Raw genomic sequence first — 16,914 nt, forward strand, 5'->3', positions numbered from 1 at the left:
CCACCAAGGCAGAGCTGATGCTGGTTCGGAGCCAGAGCCTAGTTTCAAGTTGGTTCTTTGTTTTTCGACCACCACAGCACCAGCTCCTAACCAGTAAAAGTGGTTCTTAGGTAGCACCAAATCATTGCTGGGCCAGAAGTAAGAACCGCTTACGTCAGCGGCTTAGGGTTAGGTTACCGTGACCAACAAGACGAACAGAAACTTGTGACCACCATTTTTGAATTAGCAGATAAACACGATGGATGCGATTAAACAACAACAGTGTTCCAGCAGTGGTCAGAGGAGGAAACAAGCTGCTTTCTTGCACTATAAAGGTGAGCCGTGCGAACACATTGGATCCACCAAGTTTGGATGCCGATGTAGGTCCGCAAAGCCATGAACATCAATAGCAAAGCAACGTCCGCCATTGTTGATGGTGTGTTTGGCGCCGCCGCGCTAACGTTGCTGGGAAAGATGAGACGTATACAGTGACGTAAGACCTGGCTCTGTGCTAGCTCTTTAGCCTGTGGAAAAGCAAACTGGTTCTTTGGAGGCTCGTCAGTCGAACCAACTCTGAACCGGCACTAGCTCTAGCTCTGAACCAGCACCTGGTGTTTGTTGGTGGAAAAGGGGTAAAAGTGTACCATAGAGCCTTTCAGCTATGGGCCCTCAGAGTGAGGATAGACCCCTCATCTAAAGTCCCATGGAGAGAAATAGAGCAAAACCTCATTGGAAGTCTAAGACTGCAAGACCTCGCCGTTTGCAGGTGTGTGTCCAAAAAAGCGTACGCTAGCCTATGGCCCTATTATCACCAACACATTGACCAACTTTAAACAGGTCGAGGAGCAACTTCGCTACACCAATAAGTGGCATTTGAGCACCCCAATTTGGCACAACATGCATTTAATGTCTGGTAACAAACCTTTTGTTTATAACCAATGGAGGACAGAGGTATTTACACTCTAGAACAGTTATTCAATAGGGAAGGTATGATGAGCTTTGAGGACCTGAGAACTAGCTTTGAGATCCCTAGAACATCCTTTTTTCCTTTATCTTCGCTTAAGGTCAGCCCTAAAATGTTATGGAGTACCATGGAGAAACAGTCTCGAGACTCACCCAATCATTGAATGGCTTGTTGATTTTCCTGCAAGAGGATTGGTGTCCAAGATTTATGCTAAACTGATGCAAGTATCCGTAGGAGAACTCCAAATAGTAAAGAAATGGGAGCGAGAGCTGAGCTCGGAGGGGAACGTAATTAATTGGGAGACAGTTTGGGACAACATTTCCCACTGTTCCAAGAACCCAAATCACCAGCAGATCCACTTCAACATATGTCATAGGACATATTGGACACCTCAGATAAGATACGTCTCCAAAGGCATTCCTACTCCCTATTGCACATTCTGTCAACCTGAACAAACGGGAACTTTCCTGCACATGGTCTGGGAGCGTGAACAGGTGCATTCTGGAATAAAACAACATCAATAATATCTGATGTGACAGGATTTCGAATTCCTACTGAACAGATTGTTTTGTTACTTAATGACGACTCTAAATTACATCTGCTTGGGAGGCAGAAGAAAATTTGGCTAGCCGGCTCAACCGCGACCAAGAAAATGATAGCTCAGCGCTGGCTCCCCCCCCCACTCGCTTTGTGTAAAACAATGGTTGGCGTATTTTCTGGACATAGTTATGCTGGAGCTCTCTACAGCAAGGATTAAGAAAGCCAAGTCATCGACTATAGACCTATGGAGAAACGCAGCAGCACAAGTATCAGTCCTAATGACCTCAACACCACAAGAGTTAGAGGAGAGGGACTAAGCAAGGTGTGATTTCTGATTCCTGTTTTTGTTGTTTGTTTGTTTGTTTGTTTTCTTTCCTCGAGACCGCAGAGGGTGGGGGGTGGGAGAGGGTTGTTATTCTTGTTCAGTTGTGTTTGTATGTTCTGTATGTTTAAAAATATAAAAAAAGAAAAAAGAATTATCGGTTATCTTATCGATATCGGCCATGAGAAGCAGGTAATTATCGGTTATCAGTTGGCTGAAAAATCTATATTGTGCATCCCTAGTTTTGGCTGTGCTATTGTTTGAGACTGGGTACTACAGTGTTTTTAGGCAACTGTAGGCAAAAATTACATTTATCTTCTGTTAAGCTGAATACATGCTTACTAAAGTGATTCTTTTGTTCAATAAAGGTGTGAAATCAATTTTAAATCAAGGCATACGATTTCCCCCCATGTCTCCCAGATGCAAATCTGGAGTCCTTTGTGCCAGCTTGAATTAAGGCCAGCCCTGTGTACAGTTGTGTTGACACATATCAGGGGCTTGACTGAATTGGACCTCCCAGTGGAAGATAGGCAGCAGAGGATGGTCTTTGTCTCTGAGAGGGAGAGAAACTCTGAGATCCTGATGTCAGAGTGGTGGATGATGAGGATGATGCAATGGATCCTGCTTGTGGTGCCTGATACCTGTAGACCATGAAAACATGAATAATGACTTATTATTTAAGATGCAATATGTTTCATTTTTACAGTCCCATATCGCAAAAAAAACTAATGTATACAGGATTTGATGAGGTTGATCAATAGCAATATATCAGATTTGAGTGTAAAAAAAGGGTTAGCTATTTTTGGGGAAAGTGGTCAACAGAAATGTAGTACAATATGTACTTAAAGGGTGAACAAACATGCAACAACACTTGTACAGTGCTTTAAACCCCACTTTCTGCATTGTGATACATACAAAAGGACAGATACCACTAATACGTATAACTGTATTTCAAAAACTAGGATTGACCCAACATTCAAATGAATGACAGTTCTTCACGTAACTTTCCTAATGCAATGTTCAGTCTTATCCTAAAGATTGGGAACTTTTAGCATCTGTAAGAATGCCTTCCCTCTGTTCTCTCACCAGGATTGGGATCTCCTGACCCGTGACGATGCAGTGCTCCGTTCTCTAATGGGGACAGTTACCAGCAGATCCTGCATCAGCCTGGGAGAAAAGGCTCTCTCCAGGTGAGCGCCATTAAGGGACAAGTTGAACATGGTCGGTGGAGACATGTCCAACTCCAACAGCATTATATTCTCAGCCTGTAAGAAGAGATATAGGTTACAATTACATATATAAATGCATTTTTTTTAGAAAGAAGAAGAAGCCTCCCTCCGAGCAACAAAGTGGAATATAGCCATGGCCACACTGTTAAAGTGCAGATAATATTGAGTTGTCTTATAATTAAATATTATTACTGGATGTGAACCAATATAGTACAGTTACCTTTATGTGTTCCAAAAGACTGCATCCCTTGCTATTATTTAAAATCCAGCCATTATTGGAGTACTGGCTTTTATTTGTACAGTATTGTTTTACTGTGTGATATTACATTGATGGTTCACTAGCATAACATGCAACTGTTAAAGCTGTAATGGTTTCCATGGCTAAAACCATCTTCACATCCTCCAGCTCCAAAAAGGAGGCTGTGAACGTGGAGACAGGGTGCGTAAGACCATAATTTCACATCTCTTTCTCTGCTGTACTTTTTGCCAACTGTCCGAGCACTGACCTGGTATCTAGATGGGGCCCCAGTTGCCTTGGAAACAGCAATCTGTGCGTATTGGCTGATTGGCCTCTTGTATCCCACAGCTGAGAGAGGCCTTCTTGTGACCTGAGTGGGTGCACTGGGATAAAGACATGGGATATGAAAGATTTGGATTCAGTTTATTACTCATAGCATTTGAGACGCTTTATATAATGACATCTGTTTCTGAAAAGGCAGAATGCATGAATTATCTATAGTATGTAAGGTCAGGTTGCTTTACAGCCCTTCTGCGTAGATCACAAGAAAAAGTCTGACTTTGGCAAGCCCTTGTGGTTTTACTCAAATAGACACTGGGGCTGACAAATGCAAAAACTTAGGCTATTAGAATAATTTGAAAGATGCTATAATTCCAATTAAACAAATGTAAACTCTGTTATATCATCAATCTATGACTTTTATTGAAGGCGGCCCTTTGTGTTTACATTTGTTTTCCTTTTACCATGCCTACTTTCCTTCAGTCTGCCTGATCTAACTTGTTACTGATTTCCTACATTGCCCAGAAAGTTTACTAACAGCCCTGCAGATGCATTCCAGTGTAATTTATGAAGGATATATATGATCAAAAGATCAAAAATAGCAAGTTAAAGTTGTTCGAGTTTTGAAGTAGCAATAAAAACTTACACAATATACCTTACAGCTGCATTGCATTATGGTCTATTTACTGTAGGTAACTGATGGTGCAGAAACTGGTATCTCTGCTGCATCAGTAATTGATTTAGTAGGTCATTTTAATGCCCTGTGTGATTCATTTAGAATTTGTTTTGGAATAGTTTTCTTTCTCTCACTAACCTCTCCGATGGAATGACCGGCTGGAGTCTCCACTGATCCTCCTCACTGTCAAAGTGCAGCCTGTTCATGATCTTGTTCTTTTCCTCTGGAGGTATAAAGTTCTCAATCAAGAGATATCTGCAATATAAAGTGCAAGTAACATGTGTGTCAGCTGAGGTCAGAGGAAGCATTCCATTGAAACAACATAATAAAATCAAATAGTTTAAAGGAACACGCCGACTTATTTGGACTTTAGCTTATTCACCGTATCCCCCAGAATTAGATAAGTCCACACATACCATTCTCATCTCCGTGCGTGTCGTAACTCTGTCTGACGCCCCCATCGCTAGCCTAGCTTAGCCCAGATCCTGGAGGTAACCGGCTCCATCTAGCCTACTGCTCCCAATAAGTGACAAAATAACGCCAACATTTTCCTATTTAGTGATTTGTATAGTCACAGCCTGTACAAATAACAAGGTCACATGAGACACAGCCATCTTCTAACTGTATACAAACTGGGAACTATATTCTGAGAAGGCGAAGCACTGCTACTTCTGCTACTTGGGCGGAGTGATTTGCTCGCAGCACTTAAGAAGCCCCGTGGTGAGGAGCAGAGAGTTCACCTGGAGTTAGCTCAGAGTTGGAGTAATATCACTCCGCCCAAGTAGCAGAAGTAGCAGTGCTTCGCCTTCTGAGAATATAGTTCCCAGTATGTATACGGTTAGAAGATGGCGGTGTCTCATGTTACGCTGTTTTTTGTACACGCTGTGACTATACAAATCACAACATGTAAATAGGAAAATGTTGGCGTTATTTTGTCACTTACTGGGAGCAGTAGGCTAGATGGAGCCGGTTACCTCCAGGATCTGTGCTAAGCTAGGCTAGCGGTGGGTGCGCCAGACAGAGTTACGACACGCACAGAGATGAGAATGGGAGGAATGGTTTAATCTAACTCTGGGAGATACAGTGAATAAGCTTAAGTCCCAATAAGTCGGCCTGTTCCTTTAACTAATTTCCAGAGCACAAAACACTACTAGAATAAATGTAATTAAAAAGATTTCCATCCATTTATATATATATATATATATATATATATATATATATATATATATATATATATAAAAGTTGTATACCAATAGGACTATATAGATACAGTACACATAAATAAAAGTCATCCCTCTGCCCGTTAAACAGAATGCTTGCCAAGCAACAAAAAGCCTTTATGTCCCTTGATATCCCGATTTAACAGGAAAAAGATCCAATTTAGAATAAAATGCTCTGAAATCCATTGATTTGTCTCTTCAGCATAGAAAATATCTAAATATACAGTAGGTATAGCCTGAAAAGTCAAAGGCATGTGAAATGAGTTGTTTGCGCCTCCTATCAAAATAATGTAGCATAATTTAAACTGCTGTAACTATAAATTGTATCCTTGAAGTTTTAGAATTTGATTTGCAGAATATTGCCATATTTCACAATAGCAAAATAAAATATTCAAAGAATTCAAAAGTTGTTGTTCGCTGTCATCTAAATGAATATCTCCAATATTAGATGTATAATAAACCACCTTTCTGCAAATACAGCACAACACAGCTTTAACTGCATTTCATCCATGCTCCGTACATAACTGAAATTATTTGTAGAAAACATTTTACAACAATATATACAATGTCTGATAGCATCCAGGTATAAATCGTCTGGTGCTTTGGGTCTAGAAAAGCGCTTTACAAATCAAATGTATTATTAGTATTTAATGTTTAATTATGTAATATGAATTGATTATATTAAATGGTTCAAATCTGTAACTTTTCACGTCCACAGCATTGTAGCAACCTTGTCATGTTGAAATAAAACATTTTGTTAACAGCACAACATTTTTTTGGGGGGATGATGGAAATAAAATAGAAAGCCACATTGAGATGTAAGAAAACAGGAGAAAAAATTTAACAGACAACAATGACATTGTGGCTACTCACTTGTACTTGAGTTCTCTGGTGAGTTCCGTTTGTGTCTGTTCCAGCTCCTGTCTGATAAGGACATGTTCATCAATGACATCTGTCATCTCTGCCTTCACCAACTGGAGTTTGGCATACAACTGTACAGAAGAGGAACAAATAAATGACTATATTATTACTGCTGTCACTAAAGCTGTAGTAGACAGGCTATTTACATTAAACCCATGGGCAAAAAATCTGAATGCAAAAGTGTATATAAATATATAAGGAGACAAGTAGAAACATCTACCAACAAAGAATGAGAAGAGAAATGTAATTATTCCTATATAGAGAAATGTAATTATTCCTAAAAACCAACAAGTAAGAGATCTGTGCAGAGAAACCTGGACTCACCAGTGTTACCTCTCCTGTTGGCTTCTCTCTTGAAAAAAGGATTCTCAAACTGCAAATAACTGATTGAATTATGATGAACTGCTTTCATGATAATAGAATTGGGTCGAGTCAGCTGGTGAGTCATCTTACCCTCTTCAGCTTTTTTGTCTTGTGTTCCACCTCCTGCTGCAGGGAGGAGAACGTCTCTCTCATTTCTAAGGTCTCCTCGTCCTGCAACATCATCTGCTGCTGGATCTCTCTCTCTCGTCTTATCTGCAAATCATGCAGAACATTCAGCTCTGGTAAGGATCAATAGAAACAGTGCACCCTTAAAAAATGAACGTCATTTTTTAAAAATATCTTGTGTAAGTTCAGACAGCCCACAATTAAACTACCTACTTCTATTACCACAAATTGTAACACAAATGCATGTTTAATAAGGAGAAAGAAGAAAACATTATGTATATTGTTGTTTTTTTACATACCTGCTCTGCAATTTCTTGCCTCTTCAGCTCCAGCATTTTTTGCTGTTCATTGGTGTGATCAATTATAGTCTTTCCTCCCACTAACAGTTTGCTCTCCATAGCCTGTGAACAAAGACATACAATGAATTATTTATGTAAATTTCTTTTGTTCCACCAGTGCCTCATTTATCACACCTTGTACTGTATTGTGATCTTCACAAGTACCTTATATTTCTCAATTATCTTCTCCAAAGCATCTTGATCCCACTGCATGTCCTGTATACTTTTTCTGTTTTCAATCAGGTGCTTTAACTTCTCCCCGCTCCCCTGGCAGGTCAGGGCCTTGGGGATATCGCTTCCATCTTTCATACGAAGTCTCACCTCTGGTTCCTCCACGAAAGCCTTCCACACATCTGCATCCCTCTCTCTGAACATCTCCTCTTCCATGCCAGCCATACTTTTACTCAGCCTTTTGCTGTTCCTTCTCTTCCTCCTCTCCTTTGCCAGCATCCCTCGCTCCTCTAGCTGGGCTTTCAAGCGTGCAATCTCCTCCTGAAACTCCCTCAGCAGGGCATCTTTAGGATCCTCATTAATCCGAGGTTTGTTCTTGATGTTCTTGGCCCGGCTGGCGTACCTCAGAGTGGACAGGGATTCCTCAAAGTTCTTGTGCGATGGCCCCACTGTTGCTATCATGACCGTCTTTGCGTTGCCACCCAGTGAGTCCTGGAGCAAGCGGGTCAGTTTGGAGTCTCTGTAAGGGACGTGGGTGCTCTTCCCATTCACCAGAGCTGAGATGACATTCCCCAGTGCTGAGAGGGACAGGTTGATTTTGGCTGCTTCCTTAAGTCGCTTTCCTTTCGCGCCCGTCTTGCTCTGGCGCTCGCTGCCAGCCAGGTCAACCATGTTGAGCTTCCCAACACGGATGTGGTCCTCGCCATCTGGCCCTACTTCACTACACTCCACGGTTATGACAAAAATGGCATGAGACCGAGAGCTGCGTTCATTCATGTTAGTGAAGCCCACAGCCCTGGACTGGTTGCCTATGTTCATCACATGTTCAATCTCAGTGGCATTCTTTGTGACCACGGAGGACAGATCTTTCACATAAACACCAAAGTCAGGGTTTTCTTTAAGCTCCAGTTTCCTGTTGTTGTCTTTGCACAGCAGATCTCGGATTTCCTCCTGGTAGATCTCCAGGTATGATGACCTCACCAGGTATTTCTGATTCTGAGTTCTGGATATTTGTGTAAAGATGTGCTGAAATGAATTTGGTATAACACCTCTCATCTCTGGGTCGTTTGAAACCCCTTGCATGGTGTGTGTTTTACCTGTCCCCGTTTGTCCATACGCAAATATAGTCCCGTTGAAGCCTTGGAGCACGGACTCCACGAGAGGTCTCACGGCGTCATCATAAATGTCTCTTTGTTTTGAATCCAAGCCATACACAGAATCAAACGTGAATACTTTCCTTGGCTCATCAGGTGGTGCCTTCGGGTTCTTGAGGGTGATCTGTCCCAGTCTGTCATCAATCTGCAGAATGTTTTCACAGCCCACTGTCGCCTCTCTCCTGCTGAATGGCCGGCAGCGGACCACCACCCTGACCGCCTCGCAATGTTTGGTTTTAGACATTTTGGTTCAAAAATAAATAAAAAGTGTCACCACGTTAAAATGCCATTTCTTTTTTTCTCGGGCGGGGTCCACAGTTTTCCTTCTCCGTACAGGTGCAGTAGCTTTACATTTTCTTTGCTCTAAGCGTTCAGACACACCGTATGGGAGATGTTTTCATCATTCCGATTAACGCAGCGTCTCCTCCGCCCTGAGCATCTTTCCGAAAAGAAGCGATGTCACAAGATGTTAAAGGATGCTGCTGAGGAAAAACACCCAGCCGCCCCGGCCCAGCCCACACAGCGTACACACCCTGCTCTGCGGACAATGGAAATAAGGCATGTGACCGGCGCAACGAATTGGATTGAAGCAAATCTTCTCATGGAACACAGCGATGTTCTCATTCTGTTATCGTGATAGATTACTCTCCAACTAGCATGTGAACGCACCTCGAAAGAAAAAGCAGGTTTGATTTCAACAACAGCATTTTATTCAGTCTTCACATTTACAACAATGTTCAAACCAGGCCAGAAAGTCTTTAATGTACAAAAAACAAACAAAAGCCAGTCGCTGAACCATACTGGTAGACATTCATTAATAATGAAGAATTAATTTGCCAGTTGGAAATATATTTTAATTCTTTTGCCTCCAGTCTTTTTATCATCTGCAATGTGAGAATAATTTGCCTCCATCTGCTCCTCAATCTATACATCCTCATCAAGTTAATCAATGTTAAAGTACAAAAAAAAACATCCGATTTTGCTGTCATTACACACTTAGTTGCCACTTTATAAGGTGCACCAGCTAAAACTAATACAACAATCCTGTAATAAATCTTAATACTAAATTTTTTTATTAGGCCTGCAGTATTAAACTGCATTAGTTTAAGCTAGGTGTACCTAATAAACTGACAACAGGACCGTATTCCCAGAGGTTTGCCCCCCCCATTCATGACATAAATGTTAGGCACAGTCTAGTGGCAGACCGCAGGTCTACTGAAAGCTACTGGCACACACGGTGAGTCGGTCACTTGTGAAATTTCTTGCTAGAATCCTTTGCATGATCTAGAAGCAGCTGGCATGGTGTGAACTGATTCCCGTAAACTGCTTCAAATTGCCTCATCTTCTCCACCAGCTTGTCTGCACCAAATTTGTCCACGAAACGGAAAGGTCCTGAAAGTGGCAAGAGATTATGTTACAAATATTATTACAGGAGACACGTTAAAGGAATAAAAGGCATATTGCTCTAGGCTTGTTTTCATTTCTCTATGAAGAGATATTCTGTAAACACCAGAGGGGTGTTTTATAAAGCCAGATTACTGGTTAAACCAGGCTGATTTAAGTAAATAAGGTTTTATTTTCTGTTTTTAATAAAAGGAGGTTTAAACAAATATGATCAAAATTACCATGGAAATGTATCCTTCCAGATTAGCCTGGTTTAGTTTTCAGGCCAAGCGTCACCCCAAACTAGGCCGAGTTACTTACCTATAAATATAACTGGTATGTATTTCATCCTAAAACGCTTTGTCACTACAATTCCTGGGCTTTTAAATTCACATGAACGTAGAATAAAAGGACAACCATTATGGTCTTTTCATTGACAGAGGATGCAGCCACAGAGCACAAGCGGCTCAGATGACCAGGACTACGGTTGAACTCTCACCTCCAAGGCAGGGGGGGAATCCCAGCCCAAACACAGCCCCGATGTCTCCTTCCAAAGGGTTGTTCAAAATGCCCTCCTGCAAACACAGCACGGCCTCGTTGACGAATCGGGAAACGAGCCTGTACTGCACATCAGAGTCTGATGAACTGTAGAAAGAGTCGCAGGTAAGAACGGAGTCTTTCAAGATATTAAACTGTAATATATTGTGGTTATAAATAAAAAATAAAAATGTTTTGTTTTGTCCATTTTATAAAGTAACAAATGGAACAATTTGTCCAAATCGACAGCATGTACTTTCATACTTGCAATGATAATAGTAATTTTACAAAAAAGCGTTGTCAAGCGTCAAACTTACACAGCAGGATTTGGTGTCATCTTGAATTTCTCAAGGATATCTCCAATTTCTGGGTTCACTTCTTTGGTCTTGAGTCCAGCCTGGTAGACGTAGCAACCTTTTCCTGATTTGCGGCCTTGAGAAAAAAAAAAAAAAGAAAAAGCAAGGATTATTACATCTTAACAAAACATGTACACATAAATTCAAACTCAAGTACTTTATCCAACTAAAACCAGGCACAATCCTTCAATGTGACAACTCATACGCACCCTTGAATCCCAGGTCCACCATGGACTTCAGAACCTCCACATTTCCACCACCAAAGCGAGAACCAAAAGCTTTGCCGAGGTCCTCGGCCACGTGCGCGGCAACGTCGATACCAACTTCATCAGCCAGTGTGGCTGCACCCACAGGGAACCCAAAGCCTGTGGTGAGTGCATCTAACTTTTTGGGGTCAACTCCTTCCTGTCAGTGCAAATTGATAAATTAAAGCATATGTAGAACTGCTATCCTGAAATAATAAATATGCTTCATTCAAGTGAACTAATTCGGTCCATCTTAGGCCCTAAATCTTACTACTTCATTACATAACGAATACCATGTTTACAGCTGCATTTTCGACTGTAGTAATACTACTAACCTGAAGTACTCTTACTGCTTCAGCCAACATGGGAGCCAGACACCTAGTCGTGTAGAACCCAGGTCCATCCTGCAAAGAAATGTGTGTAATATTTTACTGAAGTGCAGTGCTTCAACCACCTTTTTTTTTTTTTTTTTTTGGGGCTTTTCCACCTTTAATGGATAGGACGGCTAGGTGAGAAAGGGGAGAGACAGGGGGAAGACAGGCAGGAAATTGTCACAGGTCGGATTTGAACCCTGGACCTCTGCATCAAGGCATAAACCTCTACGTTTATGTGCGCCTGCTCTACCCACTGAGCCAACCCGGCCATACCTTCAACAACTTTTAATGGAATAACCTCCCAAGTAATATACGTTTTATCAAAGAAAAGGCAAGTTTTAAAAAGAAACTTAAATCTCACCTTCACCTTTTTATCTTGAGGTTTTACATCTTATTTTCTTTTGCTATAATGAATACTTGTTCTTTCTTTGTGAGCTAGCTAGATGGTGACTCTAAACCCCATGTATCATAATGTGTAATATAGCGTAATGTAATTATGTTTTTTAGATAATTTTTTCTCTCTTTGGTTGTTTCCTTGTTATTTTGTTTTATACTTGAGTTTCTTTTCCTGCATGTGTCATGAAATGTTCAATATTGTCTGTTTTACCATTGTCTGATTTAAAGTCGTTTTGGACCCCAGTAAGTCCCTTATAATAAACTATTAAACTTTAATTATTAGTTTAATAATTATTCATTGGTTAGTAAACACACAGGGAAATAGGAAACAAACAGGACGCTAAACCTCACCCCAACAACTATGATGACTTTGCCCTGCTTCAGGCCGACTGCCACAGCGGAGGCTGTGGTGTCCTTTGACGTCTGATCGGTGGTTATAATCTCCAGGAGCTGCATCTTGTCCACTGGAGAGAAGTAGTGCATCCCAATCACCTAAGGATACATAGAAAATACTCAGCAAAATAGTTTTTCCATTTATTTATTTAGAAGCACTTTTAAACTAAAAGGCTTCCAGGTCCAAACCTTGTCTGGTCTCTTGCTGGCAGCAGCAATATCCTTGATGGGCAGAGCAGATGTGTTGCTGGCAAATATGCAGTGAGGGGAAACCACCTGCAGACAAAGGTTTGTTAGATTGCAGCTCAAAGTCGCAGCTAAACTAATAGTCACGACAATATTGTCCTGGATTTAATCCCGCAGAATGGAAATACCATGGACTGATATTTACAACCAAGTGAGTGCATTTTTTTTTGTAACAGAGGACTCTTTCCAGTCACACTTACAGCCTCCACTTCTTTCAGGACTGCATGCTTGATGTTAATGTCTTCAAACACAGCTTCAATAACCATGTCGGCCTTTTCAAAGCCGCTGTAATCCAGCTGGCCAGTCAAGTTGGACAGTATGGAGTCTCTCTCAAATGACGTGATGTTCCTCTTTCTAGTTTTGTCATTGAGCCTTGTTTAAAATAAGACACACATTTTAGGTTCCAGCTATAAAAATGTACAACTACTTTCAAATATACAGTTTTTCATGGCTGATTTGAAATGTTATTCTGGCATTGGACTGGAACTATATCTACACAAAGTTACAGTCAGTATGTGAATTAAATACTTGAACTGCTATGTAAAAAAAAAAAAACATCAATAAAGATCATAAACCCACCCTTTGTAAACCTGCTGTTCTCCCCTGGCCAGTCCAGGCACTGTGGTGTCCTTCAGGATTGTGTGCACACCTTTGTCCACAGTCACCTGGGCGATGCCTGCTCCCATCAAACCTGCTCCCAAGATGGCAAGAGTCCTAGTGGTAAACAACAAAAACAGACAATGCATCTACCACTTAAAAAAGCCAAAGAGGAGAGTAGATGATCGGAAGATACTTGTACTTCTTTTAAACTAAAGCATGACTTGGGATAGCCTCCCGTTTGCCATCATTGTAAATGTGTCAACAACAAACTGGTCTGAAATGTCAAATGCCGGTTGAGTGTCCATTAATTGTTCCACATCACACACAAGTTCAGTATGTGAAGGTAATATACACTTACTTCACTTCTCTTTCAGGAACTCCAAAGCGGTTCTTCTTGCACGCAACTTGACCATGGTAGAGACCAATCAGGGCTGCCGATTCTGAGGTTCTCGCCAACTGACCAAAATTCTACGACAAACATGGAAATTGGTGATGTTCACTGACACAATGTGCTACTGTAAATACTGAAATTTCCAATGTTGGAGGCCAACAGACCTTACCTGAGACTCAGCTAAGTATCCAGCAACAGGGCCTTGTTCTAGTCCAGCCTTTGCACACTGTGAAGGGAAAAATCAAGTCAGGTTAAATATTAGACCGACTTTCTAAAAAATATTCTACAATGATTAACAAAGCAGAGAAGGCAAAATAGACTGGTAGTCTCATTTAAAAAAAATAAATAAATAATAATAATAATCCAGTTTCGCTCCGATTGGAACTCCTTTTACTCTGCATGGCCAAGAATTTTAAGACAGGCTAATTTCTTAAATTTCCCCCAATACTATCCAGATTTTTAAAAAAAAAATATTGTGGAGAGTCACTGCTTAGGAGAAGTTTTTACTTACTTCGATTATTTTCAGGGGTGCTGGATAAAGTCCCTTGCTCTGCTTCATAACTTTACTGTAGACAGTTTTGTAAATCTGATTCCGCACAAACTCGAAGCTCATAACGTAGTCTTGAATTTCTATGGAGAAAGAACATTAACTCTTTAATGTAGTATTTTTTATTCTCATGATGAAACCACCTGAAGTGACCACAAAGAGTCAAATGACCAATAACTGCAGCACAACTTACTCTCCATCCTTCCTTTCGCTTTGTGGAGAGGGATCTTCTTATTGACGATCCCTTTGGCATATTCAATGGCAACTTCCTCAAGGTAGTCTATTGTTCTTTCTTCTGGACTCTTCAGCCCAGGTCCTATAATACCAGCAGAAATAGCAGAAGAATCATGACAAGATCCATTTTAACAATTATTGTACAATTATATATAATTGAATTACTCTTGAATTAATAACAAATATTAAGATTTCTACAGGTGGTAATTTTTTTTTAAACTACCCATTTAAAGCAGCGCAATGTTTCTTTTAATTATATGGGAGTCATGATTGCTTACCTAGGGGATCTACAAGTTGGTTGACAAGCCCCATCTTCTTGGCTTTATCTGCTCGGATATTTCTTCCTGTCAGCATCATGTCAAAGGCATTGGGTAGACCAACCTACAGGTAATAAATGAACACGTGAACTCTCATGTTATGAACAGAGGTTATATTGTAATCCGGGACTTTTAAAAAAGGACAGGGTAGTTGAATAATAGACATGATGGGCAGGAGGAATAATCTGTTGGCAGGATCTCCAAAGGACACGTAAACATCTTAAACCAATTATGAGCATTAACCTGATTATTTTGCTTTACAGTTTAGCCATTTCAGGTCTTGCCCTGACATTGGCATGTTTACTATGATATAACTACGTATTATAGGACACTTCCACATACTATGATCTGCATCATCCTGCATACTGTATTGTTTTTTAACTGAAAGTCAAGTAATTCAAACAGGAAATTTAGGGAATATGATTCCAGTACTCACCATTTTGGGGAGTCTCTGGGTACCACCAGCTCCAGGCAGAAGACCCAGCATTACTTCAGGAGTGCCAAGAACTGTTTTCTTGCTCTTTGTTGCAATTCTGTACTGGCAGGCGATGGCAAACTGAAATGGACAGGAGCCCATTACAGAACACATTAATATTATTATATTGTCCTAGTAGTCAAATATTTCCAATATAGTTGGTTGCTGAAATAGTTTTTGTTTACCTCTAAGCCTCCACCTAAGCAAGAGCCATTGATGGCAGCAACAATGGGTTTAGGAGATTTTTCAATCAGCTCGAACATCTTTTGCCCATCCTGAGAAAGTTTGGTGACCTCTTCTTCACTGTTGCAGGCCTGGATCATACTGTAACAGATAGTGAAGTATATCAAAAGAATTCCAGACAATCCAAGGCATGGCCACTTTGACAATTCATTCAAATAAGAGAAAGGTCTTAATGCTGAGGATGCTTAATACTTATTTGTGTTGTGTTACAGCAACAATATACTGTACAATTAATGACATAAGTAGGCATAACTACAGTTCCACAAACAGATTTCAAACTTTGATAAGCAATGATGCGATTTCTCTTACTTAATATCAGCTCCTGCAATGAAGCATCCCGGCTTTGAAGAGATGAGGACAGCACTTTTAACAGCATCGTTGGCCCACACTTCATTCATTACTTCTCCCATCTCCTTTTGCATTTGGATTGACAGTGTGTTAACCTGGAGGGAGAAATGATAATTAGGTTCACACTACACCAGCACAACTTGGAAATGAAAACTAATGAATTTGTAATGAGCACATACCTTGGAGTTTGGGTCGTTGATCCGTATGACAGCAACATCGTCCTTGACTTCATAGTTCACATGGGTTCGGGCTAAAAATAGAGAAGGGAGATAATGTACAGGGAGAAATAATTGTGTCACTGGACAGGGTAACCTATTTACCCATATATTGTATAAATGTGAAATTTTGGAATTACCTAGCATTGCAGGAGCTACTGAGAAGGTGCGAAAAGTACCCCCTGTAAAAAGGGAAATATTCGTAAGCAAAACATTTTATTACAGTCATGTGCCTATCACTTTTAGTATAACGCACACACTTTATTTCATTTTTACATACATATTACTTGATTACTTATATTTTTGTTTACTTATTTCCTATTCTGTTTACATATTTCTTACCCCCCCCCCCCGTATAGGAGACATTCACATAATATTGCTATGACCTCAGCCGGTCTCAGCCATGCTGTACTGTGTGGAGAAATGACCCTTCACCTACATTCTTCCCCTGCCATTCAGACAGAAAGTGGCAACAGTAGCCAACACAGAGAAGAATCAATGGCAGAAGTCTTAAGATCTCTGCCTGAACTGCCACGACACGGATGTCTTAGAGTCAATAGTAGAAGCAAACAGTCTGATTTAAAACTTTAGTTTTGAACCAGAGACTAGCTAACTTACTCGATTCCGTAGCAGACAGCTAGCTAGCACACATAGCAAGGTTACACTAGGTTTTCTCGCTTAAACAAAATAATGTGAATAAAAACTCTGATCAATCTTTCATTGAGATATAACTTTATGTTTGCTGAAAACACAAAACGTTCCTGCTGTATAAGCACTAACGTTACCACACATTTCTGCTTAACATTCTTCGGAGCTAATAGCTAGCTAAAGTCTAGCAAGCTGATTAGCTACCCATCTAACTTTACGACACATCGCAGGTCCCGTAGTTTTAGTATCCGTCTCTGCGCTGGTTTAAATTTATACTTTTAAATACTAAATGCATTCCGTTTCTACCTGTGCAGAGAGCGTATCTCCTTGATGTGAATCTGGAAAGAACACCAAAGGCTCGAACACAAGCCATCTTGGGAGCGGGGTCAGTCAGCTCAGCAGTGGGATGAAGTGAAGCTAGTTAGCTGCTCGCTGTCAAAGTAAAT

The 16,914-nt window shown here is 40.6% G+C and overlaps 2 protein-coding genes across 2 annotated transcripts; both read right to left on the reverse strand.

The window, feature by feature from the left end:
* Window positions 1-1,655: 1,655 nt before the first annotated feature.
* On the reverse strand, window positions 1,656-9,029 carry LOC120549572 (kinesin-like protein KIF3B). The gene is made up of 8 exons (XM_039786583.1): window positions 7,361-9,029; window positions 7,157-7,258; window positions 6,822-6,944; window positions 6,321-6,439; window positions 4,366-4,482; window positions 3,541-3,655; window positions 2,892-3,070; window positions 1,656-2,446 (listed from the first exon to the last, which is right to left on the reverse strand). Exons 1-8 carry the CDS (start codon window positions 8,762-8,764, stop codon window positions 2,296-2,298), a joined length of 2,310 nt encoding a protein of 769 aa, XP_039642517.1. The 5' UTR covers window positions 8,765-9,029; the 3' UTR covers window positions 1,656-2,295.
* A 178-nt stretch (window positions 9,030-9,207) lies between these two features.
* hadhab (hydroxyacyl-CoA dehydrogenase trifunctional multienzyme complex subunit alpha b) lies at window positions 9,208-16,914 on the reverse strand. Its single transcript, XM_039786584.1, has 20 exons — window positions 16,775-16,914; window positions 15,961-16,002; window positions 15,785-15,855; window positions 15,567-15,700; window positions 15,200-15,338; window positions 14,976-15,095; window positions 14,501-14,603; window positions 14,182-14,304; window positions 13,953-14,071; window positions 13,611-13,667; window positions 13,409-13,518; window positions 13,030-13,164; window positions 12,651-12,822; window positions 12,394-12,480; window positions 12,163-12,303; window positions 11,377-11,445; window positions 11,006-11,201; window positions 10,758-10,872; window positions 10,403-10,548; window positions 9,208-9,912 (listed from the first exon to the last, which is right to left on the reverse strand). Exons 1-20 carry the CDS (start codon window positions 16,839-16,841, stop codon window positions 9,767-9,769), a joined length of 2,292 nt encoding a protein of 763 aa, XP_039642518.1. The 5' UTR covers window positions 16,842-16,914; the 3' UTR covers window positions 9,208-9,766.

This window comes from Perca fluviatilis, chromosome 20, assembly GCF_010015445.1.
Source record: "Perca fluviatilis chromosome 20, GENO_Pfluv_1.0, whole genome shotgun sequence".
In the NCBI taxonomy this organism is placed as follows: Eukaryota; Metazoa; Chordata; class Actinopteri; order Perciformes; family Percidae; genus Perca; species Perca fluviatilis.